This window comes from Lonchura striata, chromosome 14 (genome assembly GCF_050655825.1).
Source record: "Lonchura striata isolate lonStrDom1 chromosome 14, ASM5065582v1, whole genome shotgun sequence".
NCBI classification, from domain to species: Eukaryota; Metazoa; Chordata; class Aves; order Passeriformes; family Estrildidae; genus Lonchura; species Lonchura striata.
Genome location: NC_140716.1, coordinates 14206623 through 14230181, shown reverse-complemented (window position 1 = coordinate 14230181; position 23559 = coordinate 14206623). Strand labels below are relative to the sequence as shown.

General features: G+C 53.3%; 1 protein-coding gene across 8 annotated transcripts; it reads right to left on the bottom strand.

The window, feature by feature from the left end:
• Nucleotides 1-21: 21 nt before the first annotated feature.
• Nucleotides 22-19696, bottom strand: CDIP1 (cell death inducing p53 target 1). 8 transcript variants are annotated; one of them, XM_021540810.3, is made up of 6 exons: nucleotides 19573-19696; nucleotides 3149-3247; nucleotides 2475-2573; nucleotides 2008-2154; nucleotides 1472-1739; nucleotides 22-1237 (listed from the first exon to the last, which is right to left on the bottom strand). In XM_021540810.3, the coding sequence occupies exons 3-6, from the start codon at nucleotides 2557-2559 to the stop codon at nucleotides 1126-1128; spliced, it is 612 nt and encodes a 203-aa protein (XP_021396485.1). In that variant the 5' UTR covers nucleotides 2560-2573; nucleotides 3149-3247; nucleotides 19573-19696; the 3' UTR covers nucleotides 22-1125. The 8 variants fall into 8 exon arrangements, with proteins under 8 accessions (XP_021396485.1, XP_021396491.1, XP_085448586.1 ...); XM_021540816.3 differs by having other exon boundaries at nucleotides 1472-1736; XM_085592460.1 differs by lacking the exon at nucleotides 19573-19696 and adding an exon at nucleotides 19238-19255 and having other exon boundaries at nucleotides 3149-3249.
• Nucleotides 19697-23559: the final 3863 nt, after the last annotated feature.

The following is a 23559-nucleotide window of genomic DNA, read 5'->3' as shown; positions in this document are numbered from 1 at the left end:
CAGGAAAGAAGACAAGATGCATGCAAGTTCAGGGTCTGTTATTTATTTACATAAAAACACCGACTAGTGCCACAGTTCCACCCCTGAGCAAACAGCAGCTGCCTGTGCTGGTCAGGCTGTGTTTGCAGACCTGTGTAGTGAGAGACCCCCCCACTTTGCTCTGGGAGCTGCAGGACAGGGGAGGGAGAAGCAGCCCTGAGAGGCTGATCTTGGCTCCGCTGCTGGCAGCTCCTGTCGCTGCCTGCTTGCCCCTGCCTTCTGCCTCAGGTGAGTGAGCTAAAAATACCCCCTACACCACATGCAAGGAGGATCCTACAGACCCTGCCAGGCCCAGGACGGCTCTGGAGCTGCAGCCTGGTAACAAACTCCTCTACTCTACGTGCCGGGCAGCCGGGACATGCCGGGTGTGGTTTTGGCTCTCAGGTTGCCGAGGGGGCCAGGGCTGCTTGGGGCAGTCCCTGCCCCCAGAGCCGCGGCAGGGCTGGGAGGAGGCGCATGCAGCTGGAGTGGCCACCGGGCAGGACGGAGGTGCTGGTAAGGGTGCAGTGCTGCTGCCGGGCCTCTCGTTCTTGGAGGCAGCTCTGCCTCCCCTCGGGAAGGGGCTTTGACATGGGACTGGAGGGGGCCGTGAACCACATGGAAACCTGGTGCGTGGTACCGTCCTTCTCCTTGTCACTGAGCCCCTTCCTGAAAGTGCTACCAAGGCTGTGCTGCATCCCCTGAGGGCACCATGGTCTGCCTGGGTCCCCTCCTGAGCTCATCCCAGCACATCCCTGCAGCCAGGCACCCTCTGCACTGTGGGACTGGGTGGGCACCTCCAGCAGCTGCTGCTCTCCCCAGGGCTGCTCACAGCCTGAAGCACAGTGGGGTGCAGAGGAATGCCTCCCTCTCCTGTGCACTGCAGGGCAGCTCCCACACGCCTCCCCTGTGCACCAGTGTCACCAATCCCACTATTCCCAGTGAGGAGCAGAGCTGGGGCAGTGCTGGCAGCCCCGCGGGAGGGAGCCGGGGATAACACATACACACCACCGGCAGGAAGCGAGGGGCGATGCACACGCGGGGACGGACGGACAGACGGACGGCAGCGGGACGGGCCGGCGGCGTTCCAGTGGCTCCCGGGTGCCGTTAGCACATGCGCTTGTACGTGTAGATGTAGGCCTTGCAGTTGGGACACGTGTGTGTCACGTCCTTGAAGTCATCGAACAGGCAGGGGATCAGGCAGCAGCAGAGATCACACCTGGAGCACAGGGACAGGCAGAAATGCTGAGCTAGGGCAGCCCCTGGGCATGGGGTTCTCTCTGGGCCATGGGCAAGAGATGTAATTGTAGGGGGCTGTCACCCCAGGAACCCCTCTGCTGCTCCAATGCCACCTCTGTGCCAAGATCCCCACCGTGCCAAACAGCTCAGCCAAGGCCACCAGGACCAGGCTGAGCACTCAACACGAAGTCCCAGCTTTGCTTGCAGCACCTACCCCACGAAGCAGCAGAAGAAGCCAAGAAGGAAGCTCATGAGCCCAATCTCATAGGAGATCTTGGTGGTGATGGCTTGCTGGCAGTGGGGACACACTGTCTGCACGGGGGCACCCTGGAAGATCTCTCCCTGCAGCACTGTGACTGTGGTGGTGGCAGCTCCCGGAGGGACGAGCACTGTGGCTGTGTGGCCACCAGGAGACGGGTAGGGGCCTGGGGCAGGGTAGTAGCCCATGGGGGGGTGAGGGCCTGGGGGTGGGTAGTATCCTGCTGTGAATGAGAAACACAAGTGAGCACTTTCGTACATGGCAGGAGAGGCCAGATCCTTTTTGGGGAGATCCTCACCCTGCTACAACACCACCCTGTGAGTACAGACTTGGGGCCAGCCCTGCTACAGGCACTGTGCCCCCCACCCCATCCCTAGGAACCTTGCTGCAAGCTCCAAATGGCAGCTCAAACCCCCTCTTGTGTCCCCCCACTCCCCAGGGCACCAGGAAACACGTGCTGTTGCTGATCCCCACCCCCTTGCAGGACTCACCTGGTGGCACGTAGGGCCCAGAGCCATCCGTGGGCATGTGGGGAGGCATGAACCCCGGCTGTGAGGGTGGCTCATATGGGGGGGGTCCGAACTCAGGAGGGGGGATAGGAACCCCCTGGGGCTGTCCCACCACTGGGGTGACACCCTCTGAAAGGAAACACAGTCAGCAGCCAAGAAGGCAGGGAAGGAAGACAAGAGGTAGCAAGAGGTGGGGGACAACCCCTTAAGCCGCATCCTCCTCTGGGCCATAAGAAACCCAAATTCACCCCACAGCGGGGAGCAGTGCCAGGCTTTGAGCTGGGAGCGCTTCCTGCTCGTGTCATTGCCCCTAGGACCCCTCCTGCTTCCCCCAAGGGTGACATGGGGACAGAGGGAGCCAGGCATTGCAGCACCCTTCCCGGCGTGCTGAGGAGAGGCCACAGCCAGGGCAGGGAACCCGCAGCTCCTTGGGTGCTGTCCCCCAGTACCTGGTGCCGAGGGGGGGCCGTGCTTCTCTTCTATCAGCGGTGCCGAGGGGCCCCCCGGGTAGGGTGGGGGTGGGTCGTTGGACATCGCTCCAGGCAGCCCTGCAGGGACAGAAGCCTTTAGGTGACAGCAGCCCTTGGTGCCACAGGCACACGGAGCTGGCGTGGTGCTTGCGATGGAGGTGACAGGCAACGGAGGAGGCTGGGACTGGTGCCACCACTGCAGCAGCCTCAGCTTCCCCTCCCAGGCAGAACCAGGGGTATGGCCCCAAAGCTGGGCAGGCTCTGGCCAGGCAGCAACTCCATGGTGTAAAATCTTCCTGCTGGCTCCATGGGGCTTCCCTGCAAAGCCCACCAGGTGCACAGCAGCTCATCAGGGCACCTCTGGACTGTGTGAGCACTCCAGGGCAGTGCTGGGCTGGAATTTGCAGTGCCAAGACTTGGCTGCATCCCTGGGGTACCAAAGGTGGGGAAGAGCTGCCCAAAGCCCCCCACCTCCACCCTCAGTGACACAATGCTGCGCCCTGAGGGATGGCAGGACCCCTGCCCTGAGCCTGAAGTGCAAACTCTGGGATGGAGGGTGCAAACCCACAGAGCATTCCTAAATAAATCCAGTGAGATAAGGTAAGACCATATTTAACAGCTGGAGCTGTTATTTTACATGGGGCAGAATTTACCTGTCCTGTTCCCTGCAGCAACAGCTCAGAGGCCTTGATGGCTGAGAGAAGCAGCTCCTCTGAGCAGCGTAGTTTGGAAGGCAGCTTCTTCCACTGGGTCTGTGTAAAAGGAGACAGCAAGTGAATAATAGAGATGGAGGCACAGCTGCAGCATTGTCCTGGCTGCCACACCAAACCCCTTCTCTCCCCAGGCAGGAGCCTCCCCATGTGCCCCCTCAATAGCAGGCATGAGACTCTGTGTCCTTGGCACGTGGCAAAGCCCCACTGACATGCTCTGAGATCCAAGGAAGTGCAACAACATCAAGAAACATGATTTCCCCATCTCCAGGGGCTCAGTTATAGCTGGTAGGATGTGACTAAATTGGGAAATACAAGTGAGAGGCTGCTCATTCGGTGCTTGGGACAGCTGCCATCAGGTATGGGACAGGGTGACATTGCTGTCAGAGCCCAGGGAGCAGTGCTGGGAGCTCCATCCTTCACCCCAACAGGCCAGGAGCAAATGTGACCCTGCTTGTCCAGTGCCACGTGCTGGGCAGCCAGCCCAGAGCACACCAACCTCCCCAGCATGGCACAGGCACCAGGCCAGGCAGCCAGTGCTGCCCCAGCCCTGCATTGCAGGTGTGCCCACAGAGGTGCCCATGGGGCTCAGCCACCTGCAGCTGAAGGGTCAAGCAGAGCCAAAGACTCGGAAAGCAAGGCAGGAAGACCCATCCTCCCTCACCTGCATGGCTTTGCTTTATTCTACTCCTGTTTTCCTACTTCACGCTCCCTGCCACTAACAGCCTCCTGCAAGGGAGCAGGAAATTTAATCAGTCCCTGGAGGAGCACCATCACTGCTTGCTGCTCACAAAGGAGCACACTGATCCCCCCCAGGAGCTGAGCAGATTCCTGACAGGCACAGGGTCTCCCCCAGGATGTCCATATTTCCTGACTAGAATTTCTCCCCCGAGGTCTGCAGCTGCAGCCACACAGCTTCAAAGAGTAACACTGGGGCAGCTGGGGGTCATCTTCCTCCTGCTTCTCACTCCAGTTTCTTCCTTAAGAACCCAGGCAAGCAGAGTTGCCATGGCACAGAGCATTTCCAGGCACACTGCAGAGCCTGCCTTCTCCTTCAGTGACCTACAAAGCTCAAACTGGGCCGTGCTCCTTTTAGCTCAGTGGGGATGTGAAGAAAAGGAGGATTTATTATTCTCAAAGTAGCCAACCCTGTGCATCCAGGAGCCTCAGACCTTCCTGTCCCCATGCCTGCAGGGGTTCTGGATAAGCCCAGCCCAACCAGAGCATCCCAGAGTCCTTACATGTGGACACCAGCCTGCCAGGGAGTTTTCCTGTGCCCACAGCTTTCCTAACATAAAAGTTCTCCTCCCATTCCCGCTCAGATGCTGCTTTCCCATAATAATCTTTCAACACTCCCCAGCCTCACTCCCCCCATCAAAGCAGCTGGCAAGAAAAGGCAGGAGAGGAGGAGTCCTCCACCAACACCCATCAGATGAAGCAACAGCCCCAGGGTGAGGCAGCCATTAATTAATGCTGCCACCCTGCCCAGGAGGGACTGGCAGCCACCAGGGTGCCAGCCCTGGGTCCCAGAGCCACACGTGCCCTGGGATGAAGGAAGCTGTGGGACGCAGGGCCCTTCTGCTCGTACTTGGCAGGCTCAGTTGCTCCTAATGCAATATTCTGCTTATTAAGAGAGATCTGTAAAGAGCAAGATGTTGGCCGTGTGCCCTTCCCAGGAGGAAAATAAAGCCTGTTGCTTTTAAGCCTCTTAGAAGCTGTTTCTCTCCTGTGCTTTCTTTCATCTTAATGTGAGCAGCACAAAACTCAGCCCATTTCTGATGGAGAGCTCCGTGGGATACCAGAGGGCACTTGGCTTCCCCTTGGCACTGGGCAGGAGCTACCCCAGAGCATCCCTCACCACCCTGGCACTGACAACCCTGCAATATTCCAAAAATACCCTGTTTAAGGTGAAGATCTGATGGAATCACCAATGTCTTGTGCAGGTCCTTTGGAGCAAGGACACACTGCAAGCTCCTGAGACTCAAAAGGAGCTGGTTATCATAGCAGGATGGAGAGAGGAGATGCTATTTCCAGCTACAAATGCAGATTAGCTCTTCTCAACTGGAAGAACAGCTTTTACTGGTTTCCTCTGCAAATTAACTACAGAGGATAAATCCACTATGGAACCAGAATCATCACAATCAGTTAAACACAGAAGACAGGCAAAGGACCCCCATGTCCCCCAGGGAATTGATACTTGCTAAAGAAAATGAAAAATAAAATATTCCCATTAACCTGCTGGGGCACAGCACTGTGACAGACACAACCAGGACAGCACAGCTCCATCACAGCCTCCACATCAAGCAGAAAGGGCTTGGCCCACACTGGCTATGGCCTCAATCCATGTGTCCTCCCCAGGCTTTGTGCTCCCTGATCTCATTCCAGGCAGCTTTTGGGTGAAAAGATGGCCCCTAGAAATCAGAGGGTAACTCTCAGCCCCAAGAGGTCTGTCTGAGGCTTCTCACACAGCCAAAGTGCCGTGGGGCAGCACCCAGCCCTGCCTGTGGAAACACAATGCTTTTAATCCACTCCTTCCTGTGCTCAGCAGCCCCCTACCCCCCTAAATGAGGGATTGTAGAATTCCAGAACGGTTTGGTTTGAAAGGACCTTAAAGCCATGGGCAGGGACCTTCCACTGTCCCAGGCTGCTCCAAGCCCTGTGCAACCTGGCCTTGGACACTGCCAGGGATCCAGGGGCAGCCACAGCTTCTCTGGACAACCTGTACCAGGACCTGCCCACCCTCACAAAGAAGAATTTCTTCCAATCTAACCCTGCCCTTTGTCAGGGTGAAGCCATTCCCCCTTGCCCTGTCATTCCAGGCCCTTGTCCAGAGGGCATCAATCAATACTCCAAAGCCCCTGGTTCCCATTACTGACATGTTCAAAACTGACACAAAGCAACTTCCAGCAGTGATGAGAGGAGCTGATGTGTCAGGGCCCAGTGTCCCATACTGGCTGTATTTCCCTGTTACATCACTGCAGAAACAGTTTGGGATTCAAACATGGCAAGAGGAAAGGTCTGCACATCCCACCTGCTTTCCAAACAGACAAAGTGAGCATCACTCATCAAAACAACTGGTGTGCAGTGGGACCAGGGAATATTGTGCCACCAGAACAGGTCCTAACACCATAAAACAGATAATGCCACAAAAAGGATGGACACAGATAATTCAGATTTGGTCTGCTCATGCCATTCTTCCCCAGCAGCAGCTGTTTGTGCTTCAAGCTGCCTCCTCACAGATGCAATCTCCACGAGTGAGACAAACCTGGCAAGGGCAGAGCAGATGCATGCAGGTCCAACTCACGTGTGAGCCCTGATGGTGCAGCACTGGCCCCAGGAGCTCTGAGTCAGCCTCACAGCACCACTGAGATCCAGCTGAAACAGCCTGTGCTGTCCTTGCTCCTGCTGCACTTGTAACTGAGATGCACAGCAATTCAGCTGTGCTTCCTCCATGGGAGCAGTGGCTCCAGCCACTGAGACATGAAGCAGCATTTGTTCATACTCAGCCACGTTCGGTGACGCTGACACTTGAAAAGCTGCTGCTGCACATTTTTGGAGCTCTTCCTCCATAAAAAAAAAACTTCTGATATTTGAAAAAATAAAAAAAACACACTAAAATTCAATTAATAAATAAGAGGAAAATATATGAGCACTTTCAGCTTCACTGCACATCAAAGAGATGCAGATTCCAGCTTCCAGGCTTTTGGAAATACAGCTTAAAAAGTCAAGAGTCCTGAAGATGCTGGGCCCCCACTGAGCTCAGCACCCTTCCTTTAGAGATAAGAACATCACTGTGGCCAAAACCATCCCAGTCTTCCTCGCCCTGGGAAAGATACCTGTGTGCCACAGGTTATGTGCTTCAGAAACTAGGAAATACTGAGACGAGGAAGGCACAAAAGGCCAATCAGATGCTGGCAAAATGTCATTTGAACCAAAGTCTGTTACTCTTCAACAGGAGCTTTAAGGGCAGCAAGGAGGGAGAACCAAGCAGGGTGTGCTGAGGGGGACAGAGCCATACCCTGACCGTGGCAATCCCAATCCCAAATCCCAGTCGCCCTCCTCCACAATGGCATTTCGGAACAGCACCTCCAAACCCAGCCTAGAGCTGCCCGTTCCCTGTGTTACACCTGTGCCTGGAGCTCACAGGGATGCTTCCCTCTGCCCGTGCTGTGCCCAGAGCTCACAGGGCTTTGCCCCTGCCCGTGCTGTGCCCGCTGGCACAGTGTGCAGGGACGTGGCTCAGCTCCCACCACGCGCAATCCCACCGGACAGCTCTTACCTCCAAAGGAAAGACAGCACAAATCTCTGCTGAACAAGCACTAGCAGTGGTTATTTCTGCCTGGTTTTTATGCAGAACAACAAAAAGATGTTTTCCATGCAAACAAGCCAAAGCTCCCCCTCAGCTTTGCCTCTTCCCATGCGCATTTGCTGCCCCCAGCCTGCACACCACCTCCCCAGAACCAGGAGGGGAGGACTGAACAGCACAGAGTGCTTCAGCCCCCTTCAGAGAGAAGGATGTCCTGGCAATCCCTGACCATGTACCGGCTCCTTTACCCGCTGTTAACCTTGGCAGCACTTCCTCAACTCCTCATCCTGGTCTCAGCCAAGGCAGAAGAGGGCGCATGCCTGCAGTGCTCTGCAAGGCGCCGATGGAAACGGAAACCCGAGTGAAGGATGAAGGAAAGGTCTGTTCTTTTTCTGAGCAACTCAGCTGCTTTTTCCCAAGTCCAAGTCACTGCCAGGGAGCACAAACCCACTGTTTGGGAACAGCCAGGCTGCTCCCAGAACAGCAGATTCCTTCCACACTTCTGCACTAAGATTTCAGCTGCAGAAAACTGCTTCTTCCAGGAGGGTCAGGCTGCTCCTTCAGTGCAGGCACAGAAAGGTCAGCTGGCAAGGCAGGCCAGCAGCTCTCCTTTAAAACAAAGGAATACTGCAGGTTTTTCATCATGTGAACCAGGTATGTCAGACAGCCAAAGCTCCCTGCTCTGCTCTCCAGTACACAAATCTCTGGAGGAGCTTTCCCATTGCAGTTGTTTACCTGAGGACCTTGCACGTATTGTTTGACCTTCTGTGTGCCACCATCACCCAGCAGACAAATCACCTCAGAGCAGGATCCTCGCTGGCAGCCAGGTGCTGTATCCAAAGCAAGATTTCTCAGGGCATTAAATCCAAAGCACAAGCAGATAATCTCCACAGCGCAGCCCCGGCTCAGCTGTCCTTGGCCAGAGATTCAAATTACCACTTCCAGCAGCTCCTCTGCACGGGTATCAGGAAACCAGACACAAAATCCTCCCTGCTTAAGACAAGGAGGCTTCATCTGCAACTCCCACAAAGGGTTACGTGCGGGAGGAGTGCCTGCAGGACCTGCTGCCGCCTCTGGGATTCTCTCCAGTGCTGTTCGCCTCCAGATCGGCTGACCAAGCGCTCTTGGCTGTCACACTGGGGCTGCAGAAACAGCCTTGCCAGGACCTGCTCAACCTGAATATTTAAAGAAAAACCAGGCAAAATGAAAAGAACTAACTGGGGTAGCTCGTTCTCTCTGCTGTTGGCTCCCAAGACGTGGCACACGGCTGTGGGAAGCATCACACTGGCAAGAGCTCACAGTGACATCCAGGAGCCAGGAGGGGCTGCAAGAGAAGAGGGGTCACAACCCCACACTTCAAAACTGGACCCCGGCCCTTCCAGTGTCAGGACACTGGGGAAAGCTGAGGTGTGGACAGAGCACTCTGCACCACCAGGACAGCTGAATTTGGCCCCCAAAAGCCAGTTTTGTGAACACAGAGCAAGCAGGGAGCACAGGGCAGGGAGGCTGCCCCACAGGCTGCCACTGTCCCAGCCAGGAGGTGCTCACTGTTCAGACCCTTCCAGCAGGTGTCCTGGCTGCACAGGAGAAGACAGGCTGCAAAACACCAGGTGTGCTCATGGATGGATGTGCTTAAAGATAAATCTGAGCTCCTCTTCGTCCTACCAATGTGCTCCACAGAGATGAGTAAAGGAGGGTGCTGCAAGCCAAATCCCTGGGGAAGCAGAGAGCTTTTCCATGAGACTTTCACTGCAGTTCACAAAGAATCCAAGCTAACACTCGATAACATCCATGGGAAAGCATCCAGTGATAGCAGCAGCTGTTGCCTCCAGTCCTCTGTATCTACTTAATTTCCCCCCTGAGAGGATACATCCTGCATTACATCATCCCTTTGATATCTGTTAATAATGGTGATAACACAACCTGTCAGAATCTCAAGCAACATCTACTCCAACAGTGTTTTAATGTAGCATGAAACACGACTGTGCCAACAAGAATAGCTGTTCATTTAAACAAGCAAACAAAAATACCCCAGCTCAAGAAGCTTAACAGCAAGCAGAAGTCTCAGGAGGTCGGGAGAAGATCCACAGCTCTTAAGCACAGTCACAGATCCGAGCTCACCTCTGAGGGCAGCCCAGAACAGAGGCTTAAGGATGAGTTAGGAAGGGATCAAAGGCAGAAGTGTCAGTCCCTCCCACTCCCAGCACTCATGGATTTGGAGAATGGGCAGCCTGGAGGTTCCCAGGTCATTCCCAGTCACCAAGTACTGCTCTTCAGTTACCTACACAAAAAAGCATCTCCTGCTGTCAGCATCTGCTGCCTCCCATCTGGGGGAGACCAGCACAGAGAAGGTACAATGGGTACCCACTATGTGTCACAGCAAACCCCAGGGTTTTATAGATTCCCTTTCCAATATCAAATTAGAAATGTTTTATTTCTTTAAACACTCACTCTTTTATTTCTCCCTCCTTCTATAGAATTTTTTGAGAGCAAGTCAAATAACACAGCTACATCATTGCTGAATCAAACTGAGTACGTGTGACGTCCATTAAATGACACAGAGAGCTCCAAGGGAGGAGGAAATTAAAATCAGAGATGATCAGCAGTTTTGCATTTCAGTTTCAGACTTAATCAGAGCCCAAGAGCATATTCAGAATTCCCTTGCAGATTTCGCAACACAACAAAATAATTTTGAATACACTGGTGGTGATTCCAGATCCATTTTCAAGTGCTGTACAAAACATATGCCATGGCACTGATGTTTCCTTCCCGAGGAGAGCAGCAGCTTGCTGCAGCACTGACTCCAGTCTCCAGCATGAGCATTTCCCAGGCTCACAGATCCCCCTGCCTTGGCAGCAGAGAAGCTGCTGACATTCAGATTTAACTGGTACAATGTCACCTTGCACTTTTTTTGAGGACTAGTGCGAAGTGCTCTGTGTCACTCGATTTTACGTAAGGCCAAGGCTCACTCTTTGCAAAGCAGTGTGGTTTGGGGTCCAGCAGGATCGTGTGTGTAAGGTCTGAGATCTCTCCAGAGTCCCACTGCCAGCCAGGAGCATCCACACACATCCCAAGATGTGCACTGGAGAAACTCTTCCATGCTGAGGCTGTGTTACCACATTCACTTCCTTGTTCCTACAGAACTTCCCAGTTCCAGACTGGGACCTCTCCTGGAGCTGCCCAGGGTCACCAGCATGGGGCTGGATAGTGCCATGGCACTTGGACAGGAGGAGGGTACCTGGCACTGCCCTGCTCCCAAGCCCAACTCATTTGGACTGCTCAAAGACAGATTACAATGTCCCAGAGGGGAAAACCCTTGGATTAATCAACAGCCACTGAGTGTGCCCAGTGCTGGGCATCCCCAAGCTACACAGAGCTCCTGCCATCCCCAATTCTTCCTCCAGTTCCCACCAGACTTGGCTAGTCCACATTGACTTCCAGGTCCAGTAAAGTAATTTTCACTCCTCCATGACTGTGTTTTCAATTTGCAGCACCAGGTCCTGCCAACTCCTTCATAACCCCTTCCCCAAAGCTCCTACTGAAAATCCAGGACAGAGCTGGACTCCAAGCAGCTCTAACACACAGAACACCCCTCCCCAGGTCCCTGCTCTGGGCTCTTCCAAACCCTTTCTCTGTCACAGCAACATCTCACCATCTCACTGCCTTGCTGCTCCAAGAAAAGCATCACTGGTCAGAGGGTTTGGAACAGTCCTGAGGCAGGGTCACTGCTCCCACAGCAGAGGATGGGACAGGGAAGATCCAAGCTCATAATAGCAGGATGCCCTCAGGGCAGGCAAACAGCTCAGCTGCTCAAATCCTCTCCTGAGCCTCAGGAAGACAGAGCAGCTGCCACAGTTACAACACTAAACTGGCTGGGAACTATTTTCTCACATCAGAACAGCCCAGCAGGCAGCTCCAAACTGAGCTCCCACCATGCTAAACCATCCTGAATCATGGCAAAGAGTCTGAAAGGCTAAATTAACACCCCCTGTGGCAGCCACGAACTCTGGGGGAAACCTCTGCTCCCAAAACACAAATATGCTTCAGATGACATCCCTGTGGAAGACCTGCAACAAGAAAGAGCTGATATTTAACACCAGGAAAAGGTCTCAAGTCCCTGCTTGCTCAAAGACTACGTGAAGATTTTGGAGGAGCTGAGTGGTCCCAGCAGTGCAGGTGGGAAGGACAAGCTGATGCTTCAGCACAGGCCCAGCCTCCTGCCAGCACTTCCTGATACAGCACAAAGCAGAATAAAGGCATTTAGTTAATTAGGAGACAAACCAAAGATGCCTCTAAGAAACGGGCAGCATGCACACACCAGCAGCAGCTTTTTATCCAGTGCTCAGCTAAAAACACAATCCCAAAGAGTGGGCAGCAGCCGAAATCCCATCCCCACTGCACTCCTCTACTCCATATTCCAGGCTTTATCCTCCCCTCCAACACACGGATCTCTTCTGCCCTGAGCTGGTGACTGGCACCCAGAGGACCTCCAAAGCATCCCAGGTTGGAGTCACTGCAGCAGGGCTACAGCTTTGGCTGGAGTTCACGAGTTCCTCCCAAGATGGAGCTGCACTGAATCCCACAGGTTCCTTTCCCTCCTTTTAAAAGGAAATGCTTTAAAATTAAATGCTTTAGAAGGAAATGCTTCTCATTTGGAGAAATAATCAATAAAATCTAACAGGCTGCTTTTCATTCATCCCCAGCCAGAAATGTAATCTCCTGTTAACAGCACAGCCCTGAACACATCATTTATCTGCTGCAGGGACCAGCACACGCAGATTTTACAGCTGTACAGAGTGGGGCTGCCTGCATCACAACGACTAATTTATTCTCAGAAAGGCTAATTTAATCTGGCAGCGAATGTTCTCAAAGCCTCCTCACACAGAGCAGCTTTTCTGTTGGTTGGCTTAACAACAATACAGCATATCCAAAAACGTGGAGGGATGCTAAGGAAGAACACTGCCCCTGTGTCTGAGCCCTCTAGTCTGAGAAAATTCTCTTGGTAACTACAGGCTTTGAGAAAACATAGAGTCCTTCTGGTTTTTCAAAACGCCAACTGTATTTTCAAGGCAAATATACACCAGTTTAGGCTATTTCCCCCTCACATACAACTGTGTTTTGACAGAAGGAGCTGGGCTCTTAATAAAAGTAAAACCCAGCAAAGTTCAATATTAGACAACTCACTCACTTCCAACTGCACATCAAGAGCAGCAGCCAGCACACCTGGAACACGGGTGCTCCCTGCCACAGCAGGTGACTTTCCCCAGCCCACACTGCAGAGGAAGAAACTTCAGAAAAAAATCCAAAAGCTTTTTGTTTAAAAAGGCTGGATAACTGCTCCATGAAGTGTTTCAGAAAGAACATCCTTTAGCTTCTTCACCTCTGCCATCTGCAGGGTGGCAATAAATAAGCCATCAGAAAGTTTTTTTTTTTCATTGTTTTTAAATTCTAGGTGGTGTTTTCCCTTTACTTGTGACAGTACAAAGGCACCATGTACCCACAGCCAGGCTGAGCCACCTGACCCTCCATGGACGTGGCACCACGTGCTGGTCCTCACCTGGATCTACCCCTTGCTCAGGAGAACCCTGGAGAGCCAAGCACAGCTCCTGGGAGTCAGAGGGGCTACACCAAGGCAGATTAAAGCTTTACAATAGACAGAGCTGTAGCAGTGCAACTCTCCATGCTCAGGATTGTCACCACCATCCTGCTGGGAAAGAAAAGCTGCTGCTGTGCAAGCCTGGGTCATGTCTGAGAGGCTCCTCTGCTACAAGGGCAAAAACGTGCCCCAGATGACATCCAACAATTTAGGACAATTCAGTAATGTGGGAAAAAGGCAAACATCAGAAGGAAGCAGAACATTTATGCAGGCCACAGAAGAAATAGAGAAGAAAACAACACAAACACTTGCCTTGTTCCTATCTGTCAGGAATTGCTGTCCCAAGAATAGCCTATTCAGAAACCAGGAAACTCAGAGAGCACCAGGGAAGGGCTGAGTCATGGCCATTTGGAAAAAAAAGAAACAACCCACAACAAACCAACCCAAAAAGGAAGGAGAAAAATCATGGGACAGCAGTTGTTCTGGATCTTGGAGATATGAACAAGTCAATCCAGAACATATTAGTCAATCTTTATTTTCAAAAGCTCTGCAAACAAATGGCACTGCCATAAAATGCAGTTGACCCTCCCTCGGCTCGTGGGAAGCAAATTGTTGTACCAGGAAAAGCTCCTGGTGCTTCCCAGCACCAGCCCCTGGCTGCCAGGACATAAATTGCTCCCAGTTTGTGCCTTGATTTTTGTTCCTCTGCAGCATTAGCATCCAAAAGATTTACAGGCTGGGCAAGTGCTTTCCCTTTGGAAAAGCACATCCATCTCAGGGATGCTATTAGCAGAGGGTGAGGAGCCATTTCCCTTCCCCACAGTGGAAGGGCACGAGGTAAAACATGACTTGGATGGGCTTCCCACAACTCTGAACAGATGAGCCAAAGCCAAGTGCTCCCATCTCACATCCAGCCCCAGCACAGCCTGTCTGGCCCCCAGCAAAAGTCTTCCCACACGACAATTTTTGTTCTGTGACTTAAATCAAATCAATTGTACAATAATTCTCCCCAGGATAGTAATCTTCCTCACTCACCCATCATCTGAGAGATTACACGTGCTCTCCAGCTGTGGGGCTCTGGGAGGAAGAGATTTCTGAGCAATGAGGGGTTTATTTTTTATACAATTCCTTGATGATCCCTCACAAATCAGGGAAAGGGGGCATTTATCTTTTCAATCAAGCAGCTATGCTTCAAAACATATCTGGAAAACACCTTTTAATTAATTTTATCTTGCCCTGTGAGGTACTGTCATATTGAAGTTGCAAAGGTAGGAAGTGGGAAACCCCTCAGAGCTGCTGCCTGTGGGAAGTGGGTCCCCACAGGACAAAGCCTGCTGTCCCCAGCCTGTGCTCAGGTGTAACTGCACACCTCTTCCCAGCTCTGGGAATAGCTGGGAAAACCACAAGCCCTTCAGATGTAGGCCCAACCTTGACAGGAACTCCAGAATGACAGCTCAAGGAAACTGTCCCAAAGCAAACAGGCTCTCATGGTTCAAACTGTGAGTGAAATTCATTTCTCTGCAAAATGCAAGGAGCAAAGAAAGATGAAACACAGCTACAGCATGGGCTGGTGTGCATGAATCACAGTAAGGTGTGATGGATGGAATTTAGGACTGCAAGACAGAATGCAGGATGGAACAGTAAATGTGTAAGCTTAAAGCAGAATATTTCTTCCAAAAACATCTTCCAGAGCTGTTAACAGGGACCCAGGCTGTCATTGCAAGGTAGGGAAGATTTTTCCTTCTAAATGCAGAGACTGGGTATCAAAGAAGGTTCAGGAACATGTACAGGAGAGACAGTCCAGGGCAGTGGGACCCCCAGCTCAGCACAAATGTTTTATCCTAATGATGTCTCAAGTTTTAGCTTTTATATTTTTCAGATTCTGTGCTGCTTTAGTGTGTACTTCTGAGCTTCAAATTAGAGGATGGTGAGCTCTCTACACAGAGTAAGGAGACAAAACAATTCCTTTGCTAGCTTGGGATCAAGGACAAATGATCCAAATCTCAGGCCCAAGAGCACAAACAACATGGTCTGAAGACAGAAAAACAAGGAGGATGGGACTTCATAAGCTAAAGCTGGAATTGGACAATTAACTCCAATAAACAAATTGACCAGAACTTATAAAAGTGAGAGACCCCATGAGCAGTTGTGCATTTTGTGACCATTTTGGCTCATCTTGGGTGTAGCCCTAGTAGGGCTCTGGTGCTGCCCAAGGTGGATCCACTGAGGCCTCCTAACAAATCCCTACTTTATTCTTTAGCTCTGTCCAGCCTCTGTTCTAGATCAGCCTTCACAAGGCATCACTAAAATCTTTGGAGAACTTTGTAATATTCAATTTTCTTATGTATAAAGAAGGCAAAGGATAGAACTATTACTAATGCACAGTAACCTTAATAATCACAGTAAAAATGAAATGTATTACTTAATTTGCACAGAAAGCCCCAGGTCAGCTCTTCATTCTCTGATGATCTCAGGTTCCATCATGCCAAGTGGTACAAAGATGCACTGCCAGCAGCTGTTCTGCACAGTTCCTAAGATGTTAATCACATTGTCATCTTTTGGAGCTATTTATTTTGTTTTCTTACCCTAAATGCAGGCCTGGTAAGAGGGCCCAGATTAAAGACAGCTGCAATGAAGTGCCTCATGTGGAGATGTGCAGCATGCAGCACTTTGCTCCTGCCTCCATCCTCCACCCAGATCAACGACCAGAACAGGGCTGCTCTCAAAGAGCTGTTTCTCTCACCACGAATACACAAATTTAAGACTGAAGCCACAAGGCAGCTCAGAACCAAGCAAAACTGAATGCCCAGAATCTCCCTGAGCATTTCAAAACAGAAATAAAATCTGAGCTCTCCCTGCCTCAGAGACTTCATTATGGTAAGAAAATTGATTGTGGTTTCCTATGGCAGCTGCTCCAATTGCATTCCCTTTGATCAGAGAAGGAGACAGGTTCTATGCAGAGCATGTACAGATCTGACACTGCTCATGAAGGTGCTTCTCTCCAGCTGTGAGATGGGTACCCAGTGCTGTTTGGGAACAGTGGGAAAACACCAAGTGAACATCACATCCCAAGGCAGAAGTTGCTCACTGTGTGTTTTTTGAAGGAAAAGGTGTGCACAGACCTCTGTGTTTGCACACTTGTGTGCTCAGATGCCTTCCTCTGAAACCTTCAGGAGAGTTGATTGGCTCCAGGCTGGAGCCCTTTGCCTGTATAAGAGCTGCAAAATCAGGTTGTGAAAGGAAAAACCAACCAAAAACCTCCAGCATCAGCAGAACTACTAAAGTTCCCACTACAAACCCTTACTGTTCTTGTATCAGGGAAAAGGGAAGAGTAGTGCACAATTCAAGTCCTTTTAAGACATCACTGACTGCTGCTAAGATCCACCAGGCATATCAGCATCTATTTGTTGTTTCCTGATTCCCTGCACACCTTGTGTTCAGCACCTTTCCGTGGCCCACTCTGGGAGAACACCCGAGAAGCTGGCACACCTGTCTAGAAGCTCCATCCTGCTGCCTTTGTCATTATTTTAATCCCCAGATTATGCAAATACTATTTATTGCCTCTCTGGCTCACCTGGCATCCACCAGCCTTTCCTGGAAAGGTACAGGAAAACTATCACATGGCACAGAGCCCTGCTAAGAGTGGCAGGAGTGAAGCACCAGCCCCACTGTAGACCCCACAAAACCCACTATTTAAAAAAATTTAGTTTATTTCAATCCAATATGGCTGCCCCTGATTACAGCGATCACAAGAAATTAAAGGTAGGGCTTTACAATGTACCACAAACAGACATAGAACACTGAATTTCATACTATTCACAAGCAGAAAGTAAGTCTTGGATCAGAGCAGATACTAACTAGTTTGTGTATGTCCTTCCAAAACCACTCATCCTCATACTGGAAGATCGACACCATCCTTTAAATACATGCATTTATCTGCTAAATTCACAATTGAAAAGAAAAAAATTTTTTTTTTTACATGATAAAATTACTTTCATCCCTTCTTTGGCTGTGTTAGTGAGTAAGACTGGCAATGGCAACATTTCTGCAGGTGCCAACACTGTGACAACGATCCAAACTCCCCCCAAAACATACAGATGTTGTGGACAGGCTTTAGTCTAGGCACTGCCTGAACATCCCTCAGCTACAGAAGCACCCTAGCTGTGCTCCCAGGACGTGTTTGCCACCTGTGCTTCATCCAGAAGGAAAACAGTGCCCATTGTGTCTTCCGAGGCACAGAAAGAGCTGATTTGGAAGTGACCTTCACAACCATTCTCACAAACCAACACCAGGTGCTGAGGGAGATATTCTCTCTCCCTTGTTAACTGCAGCTGAGACAGAGCAGAACAGGAACACAAGGAAGTGAGTTTCAGAACTGAATTTGAGGTGAAAGACCTGTTGAGGGAACACAAGAAGCTAAGTACAGTCTTCCATCCTATGAGGAAGGGCTCTGAAACCAGAGAAGCTCCCTGAGTGTGACCTGTCCCTGTCACACCTGTGGCAGGATGTTTTGGTACTCGGCAGGAACACACACGTCCCACTCCCAGCACCAGCCTGAGCACACACGGCTCCACCAGCCCTGCAAGAGCAGCTGGGCAGGCCTGACCACGTTTGCTCCACTTGCCATTGCTCAGGGACATCTGGGGACACTGCTCCATCCCCCCAGCCTTGTCACAGCCATGAAGTCACCGCCTGCTTGCCTCCAAGGAGGAATTAGCTCCTCATGTAACATCTGAGGAGAACAGAGCAGGTACCTGGCTCAACACTTCCAGGGATTTCCTGGGGCACATGGATGTCACCACAACGTTGAGACAGAGAAGCCTTTGGGAGAGGGAAGTTTGCAGCTTCCACATGAGTTTGTTTAGCTCCTGAAGATGAATGAATGACATACTGTGCTTATATACCACGCTATGTCTGTGTAATACTCACTGTAGTTTTTCCTGCTGCCTACTCTGGTCACACTCTGAAATCAGCAGGGCCCCTGCTGAAATTAAAGCCCCTTTTTAAGTACTTTGAGTGAAGAGAACAAACAGGAGGCTCTTGTGCATATTCCCAAAGAGTTTCTCAGAGAGTTCTACATACAGCCCAAATCCCCTATAATTATAATTTAAAACATCTGTACTTAAAACCATTGTGCCTGACCTCATCTCTACCACCTGATATTTTAGGCTTAGCCTAGAATGTGACAACTGCCTGTCCCCTGCCCAGTTCTCACTGGAGCAAGGAGACCACCTCAGAGCAGTTTTCAGGCCAAGGGGCACAAACCTACACTTGCAGGGACCTGGAGAAGTTTAACCTTGAGCATGGCTCATGTGGATGATCCAGAAGACACTGCCATGGCAGCATCCATCCCAGCCTGCGTGTTTCCACTCCTCTACACAGCCCTGGAGCTCTCCTCAGGATCCCAACCTCATTCCTCTGTTTAGCAACAACCACCACCACACCCTGTACTTTTCCTAAAGCAACCAAACACTGCCTTACAGGTGCTACCCTCTGCCTTTCCAGTCCCCTTGGGAGGGAGGACCCAGATCTGACAACCCTTCCCACTAATGCTTATTCCTTGGTGTTTGTTGCTGTGCCACACTATGCCTTCACGGAACGACCTCTCTTCATTTCACACTGCCAATGTGCCAATATCATCCTTACCATCATCATTTCTCTTCCTGGTCGTCAAGACATCTCAGTATTTTTCAGCTCCACTAAAACGGGCTCATCATCCCTGACCACTGGGCGAGCTAGTCCCTCCCGAGCAGGGATACCTGGAATCACATTCGTTCCCAGGCCTGCTTCCCTGCTCTCCCGGGGCCGCCTGGATCCCCTTGGCTCCTGCCCCGCTGTGCCCTCCCTGCAGCCCCGCCAGCTCCCGACCTCGGCCGGGCGGCAGCGCTCGCCTTACACCGGGAAGTCTTTTCCCAAGCACACGACCTCGCTTTCCACCCGATTAAATTTCATCCCAGCCCTTCCCGGCCCTGCTGAGGGCACAGAGCTGAAGCTCTGTACGATTTCGGCAGCGCCCTGCCACACTCGGTCAGCGTCCACAGGAGCCGGGGCTGCCTCGGCTCCTCTCCGGGCCCACATCCGCGCCCAGCCGAACCTCCCCGGCCCCGCAGCGAGCGCCGAGCCCTTCCCTCGGCCTGGTTCTCCTCACGGAGTTCACCGGGGCTTCATTTCCACCGCTTTCCTTCCCGACAGCGTACTGCTGGTCTTCTCCTGCCTGCGTCCCCCCAGTGCCGAGTGCCCCCGGTTCTCGGTGTCCCCGCCGGTGCTCGGTGTCCCCCCGGTACGTCCAGCCGGCCCCGCTGCCCGGAGGCCGCCGCGGCCTGTCCGGGGCTGAGGGGGCCCGGGCCGCCCTCCCGCCGCGGCCCCGCGGGTCCCGCGGGTCCCGCACCGATCCCCACCGCCCACGGGCACCCACGGGCGCCCACGGGCACCCACGGGCACCCACGGGCACCCACGGGCACCTACCGGCTCGCGGCGCTCCGGCCCCGGCGCGGGCGGGGCGGCGGGCGGTGCCGCGGCGGGGCGGGCCCGGGCCGCGGGCTGAGGGAGGCACCGCACGGCTCGGGCTGGAGGGGATCGGAAAGGTCATCCCGCCCCACCCCTGCCAGGGCAGGAACGCCTCCCACTGTCCCAGGCTGCTCCAAGCCCTGTCCAGCCTGGCCTTGGGCACTGCCAGGGATCCAGGGGCAGCCACAGCTGCTCTGGGCACCCTGTGCCAGGGCTGCCCACCCTCACAGGGAACAATTCCTAATTCCCAATATCCCATCCATCCCTGCCCTCTGGCAGTGGGAGCCATTCCCTGTGTCCTGTCCCTCCATCCCTTGTCCCCAGTCCCTCTCCAGCTCTCCTGGAGCCCCTTTAGGCCCTGGCAGGGGCTCTGAGCTCTCCCTGGATGTCCCAGCTGATGCCCCACATGATGCCCTGCTCTGGCCGCCGTCCTGTCCCACACATGACATACCCATGCCACGGAGTCTGGCTGCCCCATGACCCGGGAGCCTGTGGAACCATGAAGGCACCTATCTAGCTCCTGTGGTCTTAGCTGCACTGCAGGGACTAGTTAAAAGAGCAGCATTCTAACACAGACACGGGTGGTTTCAGTCACTTCTCACCTGCCCCTAGGGCTCCAGAGATACTTACTCTGAGATTTAGGTGTGCTGGGTCCCATCCTGCCCTGACAGCTCTGCCTGGGGTCACTCTGGGCTGGAGAACACGGCTCCCACTCCCCAGGCAGGAACAGCCATACGCCTTGCAGGCTCCTCTTCTCTCTTCCCTGTGTCACAGTGAGTGGCCAAGCCGCAGGTGACAACAAGACAGGCAGGCTGTCCCCACATCAAGACACAATCTAGTGGGAGACATTGCCACAGCACCAAGTTAAAGTTTAGACTCCGAGTGGGAGATGCCATATTTAAGATCAGAAATATCTGCCTCGCTCACACCTTGCAGCACAAGAATGTATTGTGGTGGCCTCCTGTCTTCTCCACCAGCAGCATGGGACTGGCCCACAGCAATTTCAGCATTTCATCCCATGTGGGACTTGGCAGCCCCAGGCCAGTCCCACCTCACATGTTGTGACCTTGGCTTTGAGCATTTTGCCAGCATGACAAAGCTGAAGCTGAGACATTTGTCCCCTTTGGACATCTTTCACTTCAGTTTGGGGAAACTCCATGGGCACCACTATGGGCTGGCCAGATGTGGTTGATGCTGTAGGTACCAGAGAAACATTCCCAAGTCCTGGTGTTCTCCACACAGTTCTTATCTCCCTTCTTTCCATGTCCCCATGCCTGTGGGGGAAGCTGGTACCAGCAGTCAAACCCATGTTCCTCAGGTCACAGACATGTTGCAAATGATCCCCACCCTCTGCTCCTTGAAAACCACTGCTGAGGGCTCCCAGCTGCAACAAATTTCCAGGAGATGCATGCAGCAGAGCTGAGCCAGTTACTGGAGAGCTCTTTGCAGAGAGGTTGGGCTCCCCAGAGACCTGCATGGATGGCACAAGTGCATGAGGTGACTGGGATGACAATCTTTCACGAATCCTTGTGGAAAATGCACTGAAGCCTCCTAAAAGGCTACTCTGGCTGCAGTGACCTGCGGGGTCCATGTCACCCTCACAGCCGCTGGAGCAGCCACCCACTCCTGGTATCCCAGTGTCCTGGCCACCTCCACTTCTCTTGTCCCTCCTGCAGCACAGGATTTTACCCTCTAAAATTTTGAGGTCCTGGGAGATGTACAGGGCTTGGGGTGGGATGGCACTGGAGGTGGTGTCAAGGTTTGGAGTCTCCTGCCCCATCCCAGGGGCTGCCCAGCTCTCCCTCCTGGAGCAGGGTGGAAGGACTGATTTCTCTCCTGGTCCCAGTGGAGCTGTCTCAGGAGCTGTACCAGAGCTCTCCCTGTCAGGTGCTCACTGCTGAGGTGCTGCAGCCTCTCAGGTGCCAGGCTCCTTTGCTGGCAATGCCCCTTGGCTCCAGCATGGCTGGGGCTCTTCTCTCTCCCTAAAACTGCAGGGGCTGTTTGGTTTCAGAAAGCTGGGAGCTCAGTCCTGAGGCCTTGCAGTGCTGGCCCACAAAACCCCACACAGGCTGAGCTGACTGCTGGAGCAGCACGAGGCCATAGGGACCTGTCAGCCACATGAGAGTTCTGCTGGCACTGACATCTCTGTCATGCCAGGCCACTTGTGCCAGGTTGTGCCACCAGACCTTTGCCAGGTGAATGGCAGGGACACACTCGGCCCACCTGAGTCCCCAGGCCACTGGCAGCCCCCTTCTTTATCTGCCTTGTGCACTGACATGGCTGGGGGGATGTGGTCACTGTCCTCTGTGGCACCCCAGTGCTGGCCATACCCAGGGCCTGGCAGCAGGACCAGGGGCTCTCCACTGTAAGCCCACCCAGGTTTGGGATGTTGCTTTGCTGGGGGCCTGCAGGAGCTGGCGCTGCCCAGAGCAAAGCTTTGGTGTCTGCTTTCAGCCAGATCAGAGACCTAGAGGACGTGGCTGCCTGTGTGGAGAAGGTGCTGGGTGCAGCTGCAGGATGTAGAGAAGGTGCCCAACTGCCCATGGTCTCAGGAGGTGCTGCCCAAAGGCCAAAGGGGGGCTGCAACCCCACACCCCACTCGCCAGGAACACATTGGGGCATCTGTCAGGATGTTCTCGCTAGCCACCCTCTGGGGCTACCTCCCTGCCTTGCCTAGGTTCTGCAGCCACCCAGGTTCACTCAGGGCCACATGTCCTCCCAGGGGCTGGGCTTTGGCAGGGAGGTGCTGGGCCAGCTGCAGGAGCAGTGCATGAGGCTGCAGGAAGCTGCAGAGCAGCTGTGAGGAGACACCAAGGACACCCAGGTGAGGACAGTCTCCAGGCACAGCTCAGTAGCCACTCGTGCCACAGCTGGTGCCTGAACCAGGCTGGGTACAGGATTGCCCAGACCTGGCACATCTCCACTCAGAAGCAGCTCAGAGGGACAGGATTTTGTCACTGTGCCATGCTGGTGGAGCTGGGGACACACAATGGTGGGTGGCTCTGAGGAGGATGAGGGGAGGTTAGGGGATGGTGGGATGGTGAAGCACCACAGTTATTTCTGTACCTCAAAGGACTTTGTCTGGGAGCACTGAAGCTGATTGTAGTCTTCACTCTGCAGCTTGCTGTGATCTTTTGTAGTGGCCACCCAGGAGCAGGGCTGGGCTGTTGTGAACAAGAACTGGCACTGGAGCGGTGGCAGGGCAGGGGTCAGCAGGGGATGGCTGTCCCCCTGTACTGTTTCTGCTTCTCCCCCTCCAGTAATGAAGATCCTCCCAGCTCTGCTCCTGGCACACCACGGGGATGTGCTGCATCCCACAGTACTCACACAGGTGGCTGTCCTGAGTGTCCCCAGGGCCACCAGCCCTGCCAGATGGGCAGAGCTGCTGCTGAGCACTCCCCTGGGAGCTGCTGAGGGTGTCCTGCCCCACGTTTGTTCTTGTGCATTGCAGGTGCAGGTGACAAACCCAGGCTCCTGGGGGCTGGTGACAAGCTCACAAGTGTCCAGGCTGACCATGGGGCTGTGAAATGGCATGCAGGGCTGGGGAGGGGCATGTGCACCAAGGCTTTGCTGCCTGGCCTTGGGGGACCGGTGGAGGTGGGGTCATATTGCCCTGGCACTCACTCATTGCAGTGGGGTAACACCACAGGCCAGAGATGCTCCCTCCTCTGTTGCCTCCCTGAGCTCCTGGGGACACACAGGGCATCCAGAGTCTGCCTCTTTTGGGCTGTGCCAAGTCCCCATCAGCTTTCTGACCAGTCAGATGACCAGGTCTGTGGTCTGGCACATGATTTTCCAATCCTGTGGTTCCTGGTGGCCCTGAGACAGTCACAGGCACGTTCCCCTCCTCACCACCCAGGTCTCCCTGTGGCTTCACCTGTTTCTCAGGCAGTTGTCTCTCTTCAAGGCTGGGGACAAATCCCTTCTCTGTGTGCCCTGGGTGGC

What these genes read in the sequence shown, in the direction of transcription:
- CDIP1 (XM_021540810.3), bottom strand. Translation starts at nt 2,559, where the DNA reads ATGTCCAACGACCCACCCCCACCCTACCCGGGGGGCCCCTCGGCACCG. An exon ending in CGGCCCCCCCTCGGCACCAG is followed by an intron (nt 2,155 to 2,474) that starts GTACTGGGGGAC and finishes GTTTCCTTTCAG; the next exon opens with AGGGTGTCACCCCAGTGGTG. An exon ending in TGGGCCCTACGTGCCACCAG is followed by an intron (nt 1,740 to 2,007) that starts GTGAGTCCTGCA and finishes TCTCATTCACAG; the next exon opens with CAGGATACTACCCACCCCCA.